At 35.3% G+C, this 18,574-nt stretch overlaps 1 protein-coding gene across 23 annotated transcripts in view; it reads right to left on the reverse strand.

Annotated features, from left to right (window-relative positions):
* PTPRD (protein tyrosine phosphatase, receptor type D) overlaps positions 1–18,574 on the reverse strand; it is a 1,188,396-nt gene that overhangs the window by 24,321 nt on the left and 1,145,501 nt on the right. For all 23 annotated transcript variants that reach the window (XM_017732862.1, XM_017732863.1, XM_017732840.1 and 20 more), the window contains 2 exons: positions 10,724–10,843; positions 9,993–10,147 (listed from right to left, as the gene is read on the reverse strand). In XM_017732862.1, the coding sequence (XP_017588351.1) occupies positions 9,993–10,147; positions 10,724–10,843 (275 nt within the window). The remainder of the gene's footprint in view (positions 1–9,992; positions 10,148–10,723; positions 10,844–18,574) is intronic.

Consider the following 18,574-nt stretch of genomic DNA (forward strand, 5'->3'; position numbering starts at 1 on the left):
TCATGACTTGTCATTTAGAGGTTAGACACTAATCTCTTCCCTTTTTTTCAGGATTTTGAACTTAAGAGCAAAAATTGTGGACAAGTTATAATGAAAATAATGGGAATTTTAGTGTAGAAGTTTCAAGGTACATGTAAAATGAGCTTGGATATTTTTGTGACATTAAAAATTATTTTTGAAATTCAGGTGAGAAAAAAATAGACATCACAATGCAGAATTCACTTGGAACAGCATTCACTGATAAAATCTGATAGTAAGTGATGAGACCCTGAATAAGTCTATAAAAGTAGGAAAAATGAAGAAAGATTAATATTCAGGGCAGAATACTGATTGGAAAGCCTCCATGAAAAGATAACGGGACTATTTTTAAAGCTGCATTTTACTTCTAGAGACATGGGGAGAGGATCTAAAGAGACTCTCATGATGATTACTTTAGATAAAAATACAGCCTGTTCAAAGTTAGCCAAACACGCTGGGTAGCCAAGTTGATGCAATGTGTTCCAGTATACTCCGTGTCTATGGATATTCCAGAATTTAATGTAGGTACAGCTGGGAAATCTCAGAGATACCCCTTTCCAGAATTCAGCTATTGGGTTATAAAAATATTTTCACATTTCCTGCAGATGGCTGGATTCTTTTCTTCACTCATAATTTTAATTCAGAATTCATTACGGACAGCTGCTGGCTCTGATAGAACCTAATTGCTCTTTTACTAGACTCAGCTGCAAGCAGTCAGATTTCCTTTTCCTTTGTAGAGTATATTATATATAAACATGGGTGGGGAGAAAAATAACCAATTAACTAAATACATATGGATAAAATGACTCACTAAGAGTGCTGATCAAATAATGTATCAAACTGCATCTTAGGTCAAAGGAAATTACAGGCCTTGTAGGACATGATAATATATATATGGAAATAATCATCAGCACCAACATATTTTTAATTTGAGATAACACATGGAAAAGGCATTGCCTTTGTTAAAAAAATCTTACAGACAATTATTACATTTTAATGAGAGGCAGGTTATGTCGCTGGGTGAAAAGTCATCAGTTTTCAGCAGACCTGCTCAACTGAAACCCTTTGTCGGCCAAATCAAAGGCCTCAGTATGTCCACAAAATGCACAAATTAGAAGGAAAAGTGGCATTATATATATATATATATATATGAAGAAAATATCCCCAGGGAATAGTTACTGTTACTTAGGCTACCAAAAAAAGGGTATGTCACAAAATAAAGGAACAGAGACAGACAGCAAAAATGTCAAGGGATATGACAACTCACTTCCATCTCCCTCCACATGACAAATACTGGAATGGGTTAGAATATTTTGCTACTCCTGTTTTCTATGACGGATGAACTCAAGGAAAAGTTGTAGACATGTAGAACATGAAACAGCATTAAATAACACAGTTTTAATCCTTTTGTCCAAAGACATTTAGTGAAATGAAGTGACACATAATTAACTAAAAGTAAAAAAAAATCTTCTAACTTAATGTGTGAAACAACTTAAGGAAAAAGGTCAAAGAGAGTTAATACTGCCTGTTTTTTTCTTTAAAAGGTGTGTACAATTACGAATATAAACAAAAAAGTATACACCAGTTTCTCTATGTAACTAAAGGAATAAAGGGGAAAAGAATCAAAAGCCTCATGAAGCAACTACTCACTAACTCCTTGCTGCTGGAGAGGAAACTTTATTGAAACATTGTTGACATTGGAGTTTTGTACTTCCCCCTGAAATTTCTGACATTTGCCATTGTCAGAGACAGGCTACTGGCCTAGATAGAGCACTGATTCTATCTAGTAATAGCATTCCCTATGTTCCTTTACAGATTTCTGACTACTACCAAAAACAAATCTTACCCTATGCAGTCACAGCAGCTTTTTAGGATTTCAAAAGATAATCCACCAGCCCTGAGTCACACCAGTGGGGGGTATAATACCCTGAACCACAGGCTAAGTGCCAACCAAATATGGCTTTATACACATATGACTGATTTAATCAGAGAGGCCACAAGTAGGTGTTTTTCATTATTTGAATCTGCATGATGATATATTGCTATTACTTGTTATTTATATGTTTTTGAATTTTAATAATGGTTCCAGTGATACTTTATGAGTTTTAATGCTTACAAACAATGGAAGCATATACTGCACATACAGCTGCTTCATTCAGGTTTTAGAAAGGGCTTGTTTGCTCTGCAGAACCAGTTTCTAACTCGAAAGTGGATCAGCATCAGTTTGTGTCTGACACCTCAGGGAGGATTTCTAGATAAGACAGCATAGTATTTTCCTACTCTAACAAAAAAACCTATCAAGGCCAATTTTAAAAGATCCTCCACACTGTCACATTAGCTATGGTATGGTAGTTCTTGTCATGTTCATACTTCCAGGTTTTCATATGCAAGTACCTAAATTTAAGGAGAAAAATTAGAGACCTAAACTAGTAAGACCCAGACTGCTGTTAAGAGGGATTGAGCTGGGGAATGGCATCTTTTCTATCAAGAGGATTCTAACTAGTGACACTCCAATTTGAAACAGAGGAAAGAAAATCAGCATTACCCATCCATCACTGGCTCTATCAGCATACAGATGGGAACGCTGCTTTTTGTCTGTATAATTGCATGAACATGTCTCAGTAATTAGGTGAGAGCTCCTGCACATTCAGCATAAAATATCCAGGGTCTTCAACTGCAAGGTTTCCAGAATCTACCCTTTCACAACCTTGAAAGTTTTATGGTGAGAAAATGAAGGCAAATCAAAAATCTCTATTTGTGACATCTGTGACATCTCCTGTCCATGTCTGTAACACCATACATTACAAAATTACCAAGGAGTTTCTTGCTGTACCAATTTTTTCCATCTAGCCTTTATCAACTTTTCTTCTAGACTCTTTCTCTTTTTCCAGTAGATTCTGCAATTCCAACAATTGATCAAAGAAAGAGAAACCATCCAAAAACTTCTAAATCAAGTGAATCCAGTTCCACTTTCCTAAACAGAGATGAAGCATCCACAGCATAAACTCTGCAAATCTTGGTGTCATATCCTTTATAATATACATGTTGAAATGAAATAACTTCTAAGAATAAAGGTATGTGTAGAAATGAAATTACTCTCAGTCAGTTACTCTGATTGCACGGACTGAGTAGCTGAGACTATTAATACAGATGGAAAAGGAAAAACATGGACATTAACTCATTGCTGTATTTTTATATTAAGAGGAACTAAATATCCTAAGCAGGATCACCAACTATACATTTTTTCAATATGAGATTCTAATAACAATCTTATCCCTCTCTGCTTTTTATTAGTGAGCAATGACTATGAGAAAAAAAAATTTATGAGATGTACAGTGATCCACAGCCAACAGCTGAAGAGTAAATAGTGTTATAGTGTTTTTGTATAGGTATGATACCCAGCACAGTTTATATACAGTAGCAACTCAATAACTACTGGACAAAGACATGTGGGGAAAGCAGAGAAAATTTAAAATATTTATGATATTAAAATACTTGTCATACTAAAATGCTTTCACTGTCTTTTCCTCTCTAGAGCTTTCAGCTGTCCAAGGAAGCTAGGAAGGGTCCTGGATTGAAGGATCCCGGGAAAGGATGAGGAAGATTCTAGTATTTTTCAATCTTATTTGTGATATTTCTGAATATGTACTGGGGAGGTTTTTTCCCCCACCGTGAAAAAGGATAGGCAGTCATCTGCAACCTACTCACTGCAAGGATTAAAAAATGAGCACTTGTAAGGCCTATGGCAAGAGAAGCAGTTCAAACGATAGAGAAGTGAAATAAAACAATCCACTGGAAAATCATTGCCTTTGATAAGTATTTTATTTTTCTTAAATGTTCTATTTTTTATTCGCAAACAAAATTAGGTTTTATTCACTGAAAAAAATTAGGTAAGTATTATACTTTAGGAAATAGAGTATCATATGGTGGTTTGTTATTTTTTGAAAATAATCTTGTTTTTTACTCTGCTAACTGGTTCTGTTAGTGTAGTCAGGCACAGATTTACTTAAAACACTCACATTCCTCCAAACATCCAAGCTCTTCTGTTTGCAATACCACCATTAACAGTACCTGCCAAAGCTTGACAAAGTGTCTTAGGGATATGCCCCTTGGTGGTGGTATTACAAGAAAGACTTAAACATATGGTATTGCACTAACATATTAAGCTTTTAGGTAGCATTACTGAACCAATGACTAAAGTTTCTGTCATGTTTTGAAAACATAGTGGCATAAAATTCCAAACACCCTCCAGTGCTGGTTTATTGTGATCTGATTAGCACCTGCTTGCCTGCACTAATCCAACTTCAAACATAAACGTGTGTTTTCCCTGCTATCATTAGACCACACATTAGAGTCTCACCAATGCAGAATCCTAGGGTTTAAGCCTGCATTTTTTCATTAAAGAAACAAGTTTTTCTAGATCAGCTCTGCAAATTAGGGCAAGTCATACAGAGACACTAGTGGACTGTGGTATTACTCAATTTCTGTGCAAAGAAACTGAAAGGGTAGTCTTAAAATATAACTTTAAATGAAAAAAAAGCATCTATGTGCATCAACTATTTCAACCACCACAGAAAAATGCTCAGAAAAATTACTCTAAATAAGCCAACCAAGATTTGAACACATTGTGTAAGGTACCTACAAACAGGATGGGATTGCTAAATTTCATTTGTGGATTTTTTTTTTTTTTAAATATAGCTTTAATTTTTCTGTTTTTCTCTTACTAATCTCACACTAAGAATAAGGATCACGGAACACTTTAACTCAGCCTTGACTGAGGCTCTACTGAACTATTTTTCCCAGTAGATACAGACCGAAAACTTTATATTTTTTCTTGGGAAAAGAGTACAGTGGCATTATGCATTCATGTTACTTCAGCTATACTTTGTCATGGAGGTAGTCCTTCAAAAATATCTGATTACTTAAATTAAGAAATCTGCATTTAGATTAGGCCTTGATGTTTCCCTTGGTGCTCCATAATTCTTTTAGCAACAATCTATGCTGGTTTTCCCTTGAAAATAACATACCTGTGAATATATTTTAGCTACCTTTTCCACTTAAAAACCTGCCAACTTTTCAGCACAAGTGTGCTGGTTTTGGCTGGGGTAGAATTTATTTTCTTCACAGACTTCTTGCCTCTGTTTCAGTGTGTGGTGCAGCTCAAGGAAGCTGGGGTGCATGTGAAGTTGGGAGGAGACATAGGTGACCCAAGCTGACCATAAGGGATATTCCAGAACACATGGCATCTGCTTAGTATATAAAGTGGGGAGAAGAAGAAGGAAGGGGGGGACATTTCGAACAATGATGTTTGTCTTTCCAAGTCACTGTTACGTGTGATGGGGCCCTGCTCTTCTGGGGATGGCTGAACACCTGCCTTACCGTGGGGAGTAGTGAATAAATGACTGAATTCCTTCTTGTGTGTGCAGCTCTTGCTTTCGCTCTTAAACTGCTTTTATCTCAACCTATGAGTTTTCCAGCTTTTACCCTTCTGATTCTCTCCCCAGTCTTGCTGGTAGGGGAGTGAGTAAGCAGTTGTGTGGGTCTTGGCTGCAGGCTGAGGTTAAACCACAGCAACAAATAAGAGCTTGGACTGGTAGAATATACTTATGAAATTCTCAACATGTTTTTGACTTCTATATTAGATTCATATTCAGTACTGTACAGGTAATCAAATGGTTATCAAAAGTAATGTCTAAATGGCATGTAAAGATGCCTGTTGCATATACATTAGTAATAAATAATTACCAATGTTTTTTTGAATTCTGATCATATAATTCTATATTTCTTTGCTATCATCACACAAAAATTATTAAAAATATTTCCATTTGCATATCTTTGACACACATTTACCAGAACTTGTCTTATCAAGTTCAGTCATGTAGAATGGTAAAATGTACATTCTCAGTTAATTTCACTAGTTAGAACTATGCTTTCTTTTTCTGGTCACTGTTACGTGAAGAGAGGGCATTCAAGTATCTACAGAGTGGGTTCTTCAGTAGTCAGGTGTTTTCAGCTTAGACTTCCCACTAAGCACATTGTAAATTATTAAAGAAATTCTTCACACATGCAAAAACCATTTCCTAGGAACAGGATATTAAACTAGCTTACCAACAAATGAGGCTTTGATACAAACTGGTCTGGGGCCACTCGTGAACCAGGTCTCCAGCTATCTTGATTCTCTATTGGACATTCAGCTGTATCCCAAAACCATGGAGCAAACTAGAAAAACTTTTTAATCCCTTAACGGGAAATGGACTGAAAGGCAACTGCTGGCCAGTATTAAGGCAGATGAGTAGAAATGCAGTAAGGAAAAGCTTGGGCTAAACCTTTCACTTGCAATATGTACCTATAAATACAAAATGAATAGGGGGTTACTCTGTAAGGATCAAAATACAGACAGCTGGCTCTTGCAGTCCTCACCCACACAGGGTGAGAAAAATTCTCCCTGTACTTAGTTGTCTGACAGCTTTTTTTTTCAGTTTCTATGGTTTAAAAGTTTGCAGAAAAAGGCTTCCACAGATTGTTCGAGGCTACTCTTTCTTTTTGTCCAACGCATTTTGAAAGGCAACTCCCATTCTGTTTATACTTATACAACATGTGATTATTGTGATTTTTTGAGCTCTGATACTTTGGTAGGTACTGGAAGAAGCAAGAAAGAAGGTATTAGTGATGTCTCAGATGGCTTACAATTGCCACCATGAATCCTGTGTTCCTTCTAGAAACTAAACTGAAATTACTCCTTCAATGAGATATTGTTCAAAAGACTGCTTACCACAGCCGAAGGATATAAGATACGATTCTGTGTTATATTGTTTGGGTCTAGTCAGGAAAGTCTAAAGTACTCTTTAAAATCTGGATGATGAAGTGGGTGAATTTAATGAAAAGAGATTTAGGTAGTCCTGAACGCAAAATAGGAGACAATGACAGACAAGATACAGAACAAGGACAAGAGAAATATTAAAAAGGCTGCAGATGCAGACTAGGGGACAGCCAAGGAACAAATGAAAAGCAAGAAGTTTGTCAAGAACAGAAAAATATCACAGTGGAAAAAAGTGACTAGTAGAGGGCAGTAAAAGGAGATGCTTGACAAAAATCAGTAGGAGAATGCTACCATTAGAATGACAATCTTGCCTCAGAGAAAATACTAAGAAAGGTAGGAACATATTTCATTAAATGGTTCAGCAATGTGATATTAACAGTAAAATGAGTTTGAGAAACAATGGAATTGGAGAACTCAAATAGAATATATGTAGAGGGGTCCAAAGAATAAAGATCAGTCCAGACTTGAAGAGAAAATAATTGATAAAAATGTAAAATGACTTCTAATAAGCAAAGGAAAGATTGGAATGGAGAAACTTACAAAGTAAGCAACAGAGAAGAGAAGGAAAAAAACTGGAAAGCAGGTTCTAATTAAAACCAGGTAACATGCAGAGCTTGTACTTCAGTGTTTTAAATTACTTTTTTATGAGCTTGAAATGAAACGTTTGTGCATGTCCAGTACTTAAATTTCAAACCAAATGGGAAGTATTTTCATGTTGCTGTATGAAAAACATATCCTTTAGCCTAAAAATACTGTGGTGATGCTCTATAGTTGTTCCTCTTTTGATTTCTTTAAACCAATTTAATAACCACAGAATCACACAATATCCTGAGTTGGAAGAGATCCACAAGGATTATTGAAGTCTGACTCCTGGCCCTTCACAAGACAGTCCCAAGAAAATCATGTTGAATTCAAAATGATAAGGCAATACAAATCTCTGAATATAATGTTGCTACAATATGCCTGGAAAGTGACACTCACATTAACATTAATATTGTGAGAAACACTTCTAGTAACTTCTTGTTAGTCTATCAGTTGGATAGCCAGCACATTACACTGATGAGTGAATTAGCACATTCATAAACTTTGGACTGTCCAGAACACTTGCTGCTAAATGTGCAGCCAGATAAAATTTTTAATTACAGAGACATAAATTTTTAAATTTTTCAAAAACTTGGTTTCATTAATTCTGCTCACAGACAAATTGTTAGCAGTGGAATTTAAATACCTTGCTAAAATAATAAGATACGTGAAAGTCTTTTCTAGATGTTAGGTTGTATGAAGTGACTGAAATCTTACTGTCTCAAGTAACTATACATAAGGCAAAAAGCTTATGTATAGCAGATTATGCTTACTGCAGAGTATTGATAAATAAATTAATAGGAATTTGGGAAAAAAAAGTCCCTCAGGCATAAAATCATACTGCCTAACATGACCACCACTTTCAATGAAATCTACATGCAAAACTAATGACAAAGAGAAAATAATGGCCTTGTTACTTCATCAGTATCTCTGAGTGATAACAAGCAATGTATTTTATTTCATCTTTTCCAATGACTAGCCATAAGAACTGATTTATTTTGCCTATTTTTGCATTGAGGTAATTTAGGCTATTATACTAACTTAAGGTCTTTCCCAGAGTGGGAAGATTCATTTCTTCTATTAAGTTTGGTTTTGATTTAGAGTATAACATCTTCACTGTCGAGCAACTTTGGAGGTATTTTATACATGCATCAAGCTAATGAAGTTGTTTCTGAGGAAATCTAAAATCCTAGACAATAATCAAAATGTTTGAAGACCCTGTAAATGCAAGTACAAAAAGATTTGGCTCCCTTCAAGAAATACTCAGCAAACATTATGAATATATTTGTGTTATTACTTATAATTATTCCACATTTTTAATGCTGTTTTTTCAATAAACATTAAATATCTGTGTTCCATGTTCTCTAGTATTTTGTAAACAGTCTGTGCCTTTCAGCGTTGAAGTTCTGCTTATTTTGTTTTCCTGTTGACTTTATTTTCCCGTCTTGTTCACAGGAGCCTCTTGCAATCACTTTAAAAGTGTTGAAATTACCAGATTCCATGGTTGGGTTTTCAATATGTTAAGAAGTCAGAACTAGACATGGTGGTATGCTGTAACTACTATTCCTCAGGTTTTGGATGAAAAAGCAAGACTGGTTTTCAAATATGCTAAGCATTTTTAACTTCAGTCATCAGTGTGTAGTAGCTCTTAGCCTTACTAACTGAAGGTATTCCAAAATGAAGTTCACAAAAAACAGTGATCTTAGGAACTTGCTTTGAAAGGGGCTACACAGCAAGCTATACAACATATGACAACATACCCCTGGAATGAGGGAACCCATCTTGGGGTTTATTTCTATCTGAATTGGTACATATGTTCTGATAATGTCCTTATCAACATGATTTTAAGGCTTTCTCAAAGATCTGTTCAGCAAATTCCAAAGAAGCCATATCTCTTCCTCTTCGTTCTCTTTAGTCCCACAACATTGAGAGCTGCTGACTTTTTTTCTTCAGATTTTATTAATTCATACCTTATAATGCCTGAGAAGGTTTGCTACTTTGCAAAAAGCATGGAGCACTCATTTCCCTGGAACAGGGTTCAGCTTGCTCCCCAGGTAAATCCTTTGCACTTTCAGCTCCTCAAAGTCCTAAACTGAGGATTTAACCTTGAATACAGATTTTAGGTCTTACCTATTTTCAGTGAAACTTTGAATTTATCTATCTTAATTCTCATGTTTGCTACTTTCCCACACAATATAAGTAATAATTTCAAAAACTGTTTCATTGCTTAAAACACACTTTCTTCAGTACTTAGGCTCTTAAGCCAATACCATCCTGTTCCTTTTTCACATCACATTCTGAATGCCACAGATACATTTGTATTTCCCTGCGCACATCCTCCCTGGAGATCATTTGATGTTCTAAAATTAAATTAATTGTGCATAGACCAAATAAAATAATTCTAGCCTACCCAAGTTGGCAGTGCCATACTCAGGTCCTTGATTTGCAATTCAACCATCTTTTTCTTTGACAGACTCAGAAGTCATTTGAAAGAAAATCATACTTTTGTCTGCAACCAAACAGAAAGCAGTAACCTTGACACACAATGCTTTGAAGAAACTTTTGGGCTTACCTGCAATGCACAACCATAGGTCCGGCATCAGGTGGGTTGCAAGTCTTGACTCGTCGCAGGAAAGCTAAGAATGGTGTTGGGTGTTCTGGGACACCATGGTCAGGCCAGGCAGTGAACTGGAATTGCCTCACTTCCCTTTTCTCACTTGAGCCATTCTACGAAATTTAAAAGTTTCATGACAAAACTGCCACTTGAGATGGTATTGGCACTTTTCAATGAAACAATTGCAGAAACATATACACCAGTGAAAATTATTTAAATAGTATTCAGAGCCAGAAAGAAAAAGAACTCAGGCTATGGAGAAAAATCCAAATTACAGATTCAAACAATGTAAGATCATTAACTGTAATGCACACTTGTGCACCACAAGTGCCAGCGACTTAGTATTCAGGTTTTTCATGGTGACAGCTCTGCATTAACTTACAAAACTTCATGTTATAAGGAAAATGTAGAAGTCTCAATGTTCAGTGCTGTTAGAAGGAAAAAAGGGAGAAAAGTGAAAGGAGGGGAAGGGGAGAAAGGGAGTAAGAAGTAAGGGGAAAAGGCACGCAGGGAAGGCAGGGAAGGCAGGGAAGGCAGGGAAGGCAGGGAAGGCAGGAAGCAGAAGGAAGAAGGAGGACAAGGTGACAGGAGGGAGATAGGTGATAGGAAGGAAGGAATGGGAGGGGAGTGAAAAAATAGCCAGCCTTTCAACTTAAAAGTATATAGTAAGCATATGTAAGTATATATACCTTGTAAAGTGCAAATGTACGAACACAGTAGGTTGCCAATTCAACAGTGTCTAGAAGGGTCACTTGGATTAGTCCATAAGTTTCTGTGCCTCTGCTTGGCCAGTATTGATCACACTTCACCTGCAGTGAAAAAAGTTAACATTTAATACATTTAATGCTGAAATTTACTACATATCTGAGTGTATATCACCATAGGTTTTAAAAGTATGTGGAGATAGAATGGCCAACTTCCAACACAAGAAATTTATTTTATCATCCACAAGAACTACTCGTCTGGTAGTAGTTTGTGTAATGTCTTCTTCCATAATGGGTGAGTTCAGTAGGACAGATAATAGGGAAATGCTAGTAAGCATAGATACAATGCAGAAAAAAAAAATTTAAAGTAGCTTAAAATATGACCTATATCTTCACCTTTCACAGTCCAGAATTTAGTAACAGTACTAATCCCTTTGACATAGATGGAACTTTTTTTAACATCTGATATATTTTACATTAGTCCCCAAACTTATAAAATATTGCTTGGATGTTAATATTTATTATCTATAGAAATAGCTCAGTAGAAACATGGATTTTTTAGAAATAATTTCAGTACACTGATAAATGAAAGGGCATCATATTAAGTGGACTGTGAGAAAAAAAATTCCTTCTGAGATCAGTGTTCATCAGAAAAGAAGCATATAATGAAATTGGGTCCACAGGCATTTAAAAAAACATGGTTTGGTGTTTAAAAATTTTAAAATTTTAATAAACACAGAACATTTCATTCAGAGGAATCTTCATTTTAAAGTTCTATAGTTTAGAATATTAAAAATGCAATAATTCTGTATACGATGACACGTAAGAGAACCATATTTTTATCATCATTTCTAAGGCTCAATAATTTGTTACAGTTAAAAAGGGTATTTACAATGAAAGCTGTTAAGAAAATAGAAATTATGAACCCTTAAACCCATCAGAAAATGCAGTACAAAGCAGTATGGAGGTCAGGTAACTAAAAACATTTTACTTTCAGTGGCTGATAGGTGAAACTGAGACAGTCAATCTCTATTCTATTTATAACAATACATTCTTACCAATTAGCCCTGCCTACAGTACAGAAAAGAAGTTTAAACTGGGTCCAGTAATAACATTATTTTTTTTAATAAATATTTTCATTAATCACTCTAAGCCAGATTCATACCAAATTCAATGAGAAGATAATAAATGTAAAAAACATCAAAGGCAGAATATTGCACAATATTCCCAGAAAAAAAAGTGAATTGTCATGCTAATCCACGAGAAAAACTGATTATTTCCTGAAAATGGAAAATTAAGATATGCATCTTTGAAACTCATGTGCTCTCCAGGTTTTTCATTCTACACAGTACTTATTGAAAAAAGACTTGGTATGCTTTCCAACTCTCCAGTCCCAAATAGCTTTTGCTCACAGATCATTTTATTTTGAGGCTCAGAGGTCACAGATCATTAACGGTTCACAAATCAGAGTCTCAGAAGAAGTAATCTAGATAGAGAGGAAAAAAAATTCTAGCCACTGAAGCAGGTGATAAGAATTCATTAGTGGCAAAATAAAGGGAAGCAATTTTTTACAGGAAATGATAGTTTAATTTATAGATAGGGAATTGCAACAAAGTAACTAAAAATGTTTACTGATACTGCCCTGTTAAAAAATGGGATTCATAGCAAAAAAATTCTCTTATTAAGAGGAATTAATTACTTACTTGTGTCATTTATTGAAAGAGTAAGTATTGCAAATAGTTCACAAATATCGGTGATTTATTTGCAAGTTTCCTAGTACTTGCCCCCTTGGTCTTCATAAACCAAACTAAAAAGCACGTTTTCAATTGAGACATTTAAATATAATTACAGTAAATCTAGTTTCACTTTATCATTAATATAGAAACAATGCAACATGTCTATATTGGTTACCTGTATTTTAAATGAACAGGTTGCGGTTTATTGTTTATTAATTCCCATAGAATGACATATTTTTTCATGGAAAATGTTGATACATAATAACTGTAATTTGTAATCTTAGTAGCTATAGGTTTAGTATAAACCTCTAACTAAACCTGGTTTTTTTGAAGGTTTTTTAATTAATAAAAACTTATTTTTAATTAAAACACGGAAGAAAAGTGTAGCTGTGCCTTTGCATGCCTAAATATGTAGTTCTTTTCTTCACCCTGCAGTTCTCACATATAAATTGTATGCTCATAGAAGCAGTACCAGGTTCCAGAAAGCATTCCTGAAAAATTAACCAGCTTGCAGTTTGCTAACAACAAAATCTGACCATCTTGAAAAGGACAGAAAATGTTTGTTTTATTTTTATTTTGTAGAGTAATCTAAAGTTAAGAATATACTTGGACTTAGAAGGCTATAGACAACCTCTTTTCAGTTAGGCTGGGGAAAAATAAATGTGTGTTCTCCTTTAGGTGCAGATTTTGTTTGGGGTTTTTTAATGTACTAGTTTATCTAACATAAACTGCAATTATGGTATAATTTTTCTAAAATACTTTCTGTGAGAGCTACATGATGCAGAGGACTGCTGCTGGAAGCAGCCACTAAGTGTTCAATAAGAAACTCAATTCGAAGAGTAGTATATATATTATTTGAAAGTGGAAACTGATGAAAATAGGTATCAATACTTTTAGAAAGAAAACCTGATTTCAGGTTGATGTGGATTTGACCTTCTGGAAGAGCACAAGAAGCATAAGTGGATTGAAGTGCACCTTTTGTCCCTTGTGCCTATTGATTTTTCTCAGAATAAGAGGTCTTCTTCAGACATGTGTCCTTATGTGTCTCCTACACTCTTTTGCTCTGTGATCATAAACCTTATATTCCCAATACTCCTAACAATTTAGAGTCCAATTTATCTTTGTGAGAGATCAAACAATGTTTTCTATTGGACTACACTGGCAGCAGAGGACCAGATAATACAAGTTAATTGGTAAGACACTACTTTCTGAGACAGAGTTCTTTTCAAATATTTTATTCCATATTCAGATCCCAGTCTTTGGCTCTCGAAGTGGGAGAGGTTACATATTCTATGTTCTTTTCAGAAAAAAATTCTCAACCCCCTTGAGTCATCCAAAATTTAACACTAAATGTCAACAAGACAGTTTTGAAATTTTTTGCCAAATGTGTTCTTGCTTTAGCTTTTTGGTCTGTGTTTAATTTCTCCGTAGTAAGGGCCATTTCTTCCTTGCTTGTGTAAATTGTTTGGAAAAAAAATTAACATGGCAAAGCATGGTGATGATAATACTAGCCCTCCCCAGACATACAATTACAGTGTTTTTAATAGTTTTTTTCTAATATACCTTTGATGAGTCCTCACCTCATAGTCCTCATCTTTCTCTTATCCATGTAGCTCCAAGTTCTAAGTGTTGTTCTTTTCCCTGGCAGACTATATTCACCTGCACCCAATGAGAGTTTTTCTGTGCCACTAACTGTACATGAGAACAGCTTATACCACTAATTATCTAATGTTCTCTTGCCTGCCCCCAAAGATGGCAAGATGAATGAAGCAGACACGAGTGTGAAATAATTCACTGGTGATTTAAAAGAGTGTTTTTTAAAGAGAAATTAAATTAGAAGTACTGACAAGCATGCCTTTTACTACTATTTCGCTATCTCATGATCATAAGTTGCACACTGCCAAAACCACTACATACAACATCAGAGCAGCTCTCAAAAAACTAATAAGTTATATTAAGAAATCTTTTTAAGTACCACACTAGTAGATGTAACTATAATGTATAAGTAGTGATAGGCACATTCTCTTAATCTGCCTCTCAAACATACACATATTTTCTTTCTTTACATTTCTTCCATTCAGAGCATGCAAATCCTTGCTCTTCATGGAAGCACAAGTATTCACTGAAAGCAAAGCTGTAAGAAAATGTAAATGCTTCCTTTTCCATTAAAAATGAGAAGCTTGAGACATTTCCAGACTTGAAGGGTTTCAGCTACAGAGTCCCTAATATTCCTGGATATTCACACTTCAGCAAGTCATAGACACTAGAGAACGTGACACTAATGCATCAACAGAGCTGAAGGAAGTGTATTTCCATATGAACATATGAATACAAAAATTCCTGACATTCAAGGGTAGAGAAATAATTTTCTAGTATAAAGTTCCGTCATTCAGGCTGAAAAGCTACTTCAGGTGATTCTTATCACATGAACCAGCTGTTACAGGCTATCTAAGATTATAAGGACAAAACACAGATCAGGAAAGAGACAGTAAACTAGTATCAGGCAGACACATATAGCACATTATTTGCTAAGAAGAGCAAATTAGGAACAGAATTATGCTGCATCTAGAACACAAAATATCAGTAGTACGTAACAAATTTCTTGCACTGGTTTTCTTACTAAAATAAGCCTTTTGCAGTCAAAAATTTCGATAGTATTTTCAGATGATCTTCCTTCACTTAAGGAAGAAGAATAAAGTGTCTCTCAAATGATGTTGAATGGTAATAATAACTATGCAATAAGAATGGTAGTGCCAGTTGTTGGTGATGGAGCCTATCTCAAACCCTATCAGGCTAGTTTACTGCCTCAGACATTTCAGCTAATGTTCTGTCTCCAAACAGATGTTACTCTGAAGCCATTTCCTTTTTTGCAACAATGCCTTGCCACCTAAAGATTAGGCTGATTTGACTCTAAAGCTCAGAGACACTGACAATAGTATTTGAGATTATAAAGCAAAGATAAAAAAATAAAATCAGAATATAAAACCACATTTTTAGATCTTATTTGAAAAAGATTTGCTCTAGTGTCACTCTCTGACTTCAGTCTAAGTCTAAATGAAAGATTAAAATATAAACTCATAGTGATAAGTAAGTTTTAGATTTTGGTCTTAATTACAGTAGTCACGAAAAAAAGTTATAAGCAGAATTTGGAGGCAACATAAATGAACCATAGACTAATCAATTCACAGCAAACTTTAGTCCTCTACGAAGGCTTCAAATCCACCCTCAGTACACCCCTACTTTCTGAAATTTCTGAGATACGATTAGTAGGCTAAAAGTTAATATTGACACATAATTGATAAATTAAAGAGATTATCCCCAAACTGTTTCAATTCTGATCCTTATGAAAAAAAGTGTTCTCTATCTCAATTTTTATCTTCATCTATACAAGCAAGGTACAGTTCAAAACTGTATTGCTGATATCAATGTGAGATGCCCTTTTTGAGCTCTTTCTAACAGCAGGGAAGCCATGGTTTTAATGAACTCATTTTGAAGGATGAGTCTGTCAAACAGTTAAGTTCAGCAAGATTTTCCAAAAAGGTCTTGAAAAGGTTTAAATGAATGGACTGACTGGAAAAGTGAATGTGCTGACTGCTTTTTGTTTCATCCTCTTGTACTCAAGGCTGATCACTGTGTGCAGCCTGAATAATCCTTTCACTGAATAAGATATTACAGGATGAAGAACATATTGAACAATTCCAATTCAGCCTGCTATTCAAGTGCTTTAATAAAGATCTAGTATTTTCCATAAAAGAGAGATATCTCTAAGCTGATATGAGTATTATATAAAATATCAATGAAACAAAAGGATCAAAAGAAAGAAACAATAGATCAAAAAAATTCTATTATTCTGGTTTTGGTTCACTTAAAACAGAACTAATACAAGGAAAGGCACATTGGAAAGCATTTCAGGGATCTAGAGGTCTTATTCTGGATTTTGATTCTTGAATGGAACTTCAAGTCATGGTGAGCTTTCTATAGCTACTTTAATACACAGATAAAATTCTTAATCTCATAAATGTATTTCATACAGTTCCTGTTACATTAACCAGAAAATTACCCTAGCAAAAGCATTGAATACCAACCTCATACCCAGCTGCATCCATTAACTTTCTTAGAACATAGGGCAAGCTCTATAAATGATGCAAAGTATAAATCATAATATTCTCTTTCAGAGACATCTGTTGGAAGAACTTAAATTTTCATGATTTATTGCTTGCCAGAAAGGAGAACTGGCCTTGAGTTTTTCACCATAATCTGCCAGACAAGGAAAAGTAGGATTATTTTTTGATAAACAATACTAAAATCACTCATGGACGTTTTCAAGCCTCAAACTGCTTGACAGGATACCGTGCCCTGAAGTAACACAGTACTATGCTAAACCAAACATGAACTAATTATGTGTCCAGAGAAGGGCTGCAAAGATGCTGAAGGGTCTCAAACAAAAGTCCTATGAAGAGTGGCTGAGGATACAATGGCTGTTCAGTCTGGAGAAAAGAAGGTTCAGGGGCTACCTTGTTGTGCTCTAGAACTACCTCTAGAAAGGAGGTTGTGGTGAGGTAGGGGTTGATCTGTTTTTTCAGGCAACTAGGAACAGGACAAGAGGAAATGGTGTCAAACTGCACCAGGGGAGGTTCAAGTTGTATATCAGAAAAGTTTATTCACTGAAAAAGTGATTAAGCACTGGAACAGGCTTCCCAGGGAAATGGTGGAGTCACCATCCCTGGAAGTGTCCAAAAAACGAGTGGACATGGCACTTTGTGATATAGTTCAGTGGACATTTGGTAAAAGGTTGGATTTGATGACCTTGAAGGTCTTTTCCAACCTTAATGATTCTAAGATTTTACAGTCACTGAATTTTGAAAACAAATAAGCAGAATTTTTAATCTTCTAACTCAAAATGCTAATGGGCAATTTCTACATGTGGCATACTCTGTCTGTATTAAGAGAAGAATTATGGGACATAGTAACATATGTCTAACCTCAAGCACAAAGCAAAGGAGCTAAGAGAATAAAGTCAAATTACAGAGCTAGAATATGGTTTCGACTCAACCACTTGCTATACAGCTGCCTCATGGAAATGGTATTTTTATAGAAAACCATCAGTTTACCCTAACAGCTAAAAGAAACCACACAGAGTAACACAAAAACCTAGATGGTTGCCTTGAAAAATACTTTTGGCAATACCAGGTATTGCCAGCTTGAAATAATTTCAGGTAAGACTCTGGTGCAAACAGTTCTTGAAATCTTACAATGGAAGAGACTGCACAAAATATCCTACAAAGCTTCCTCCATTCATGACATTACATTTTGGAAGTTCTTTAATAGTTCAGAATAAATCATCTTTGCTGCAAAGTTTATTTCTTCCTCCTTAAAGCCCCACAGGCAGGGAAAATGGCTGATTACTATGAAATTTTTTAACAGCTTTTAACATGCTGGAAGGCTACTGTGATTTCCTTCACTCTCATATATATATAGAACAAATAAAAATATTTCTGACTATTTCTCCAACATCTGATCATTACTGTTCTCTTCTAGATTCTCTGTAATTTACCAACATCTTTTCACATGGGGCATTAATTCTGGATGTTCTCAACTTCAAATAACCAGACTTCCAGCCTATGCAGTGTGTAAAAGCAATTCCTTCACACAAAATTAACCCTCCTTAGAGTATGGCATTTCCATAGCTATTTTACTGGATGATATTAACAGTCTGAGTTTTAGCTGAGGCACCTTGGCACAGCACTTCCCCTTGAAATGTGCCTAGAAAATGAACTCTAAGCATTTTTGGGTTAGATTCTTACATACATTAAGCACCTATGACTGACTGCATTTCAGTGAGAGCTGACCATGTTCCTGCCCTTGTGCCTCTGAGAATCCTTCCATAATAAACAGTTATGGTTAAGTGTTACAATTCTGACATTACAACTGGTGACTTCACCCCGTACAATGGTGTAGGAATTCTTGGACTGTGGCCATGGCATTCTGTTACAGTGAAAAAAAAATCAGTACAAACCTACACATGTTTATTTTTATTTTTGTAAATCTGGTGAACACATGGTGTACTTGATTTTGTGTTTTTCTTTTTTTTCCCCTCAGT

This window comes from Corvus brachyrhynchos, unplaced genomic scaffold (assembly GCF_000691975.1).
Source record: "Corvus brachyrhynchos isolate BGI_N302 unplaced genomic scaffold, ASM69197v1 scaffold194, whole genome shotgun sequence".
Taxonomy (NCBI): Eukaryota; Metazoa; Chordata; class Aves; order Passeriformes; family Corvidae; genus Corvus; species Corvus brachyrhynchos.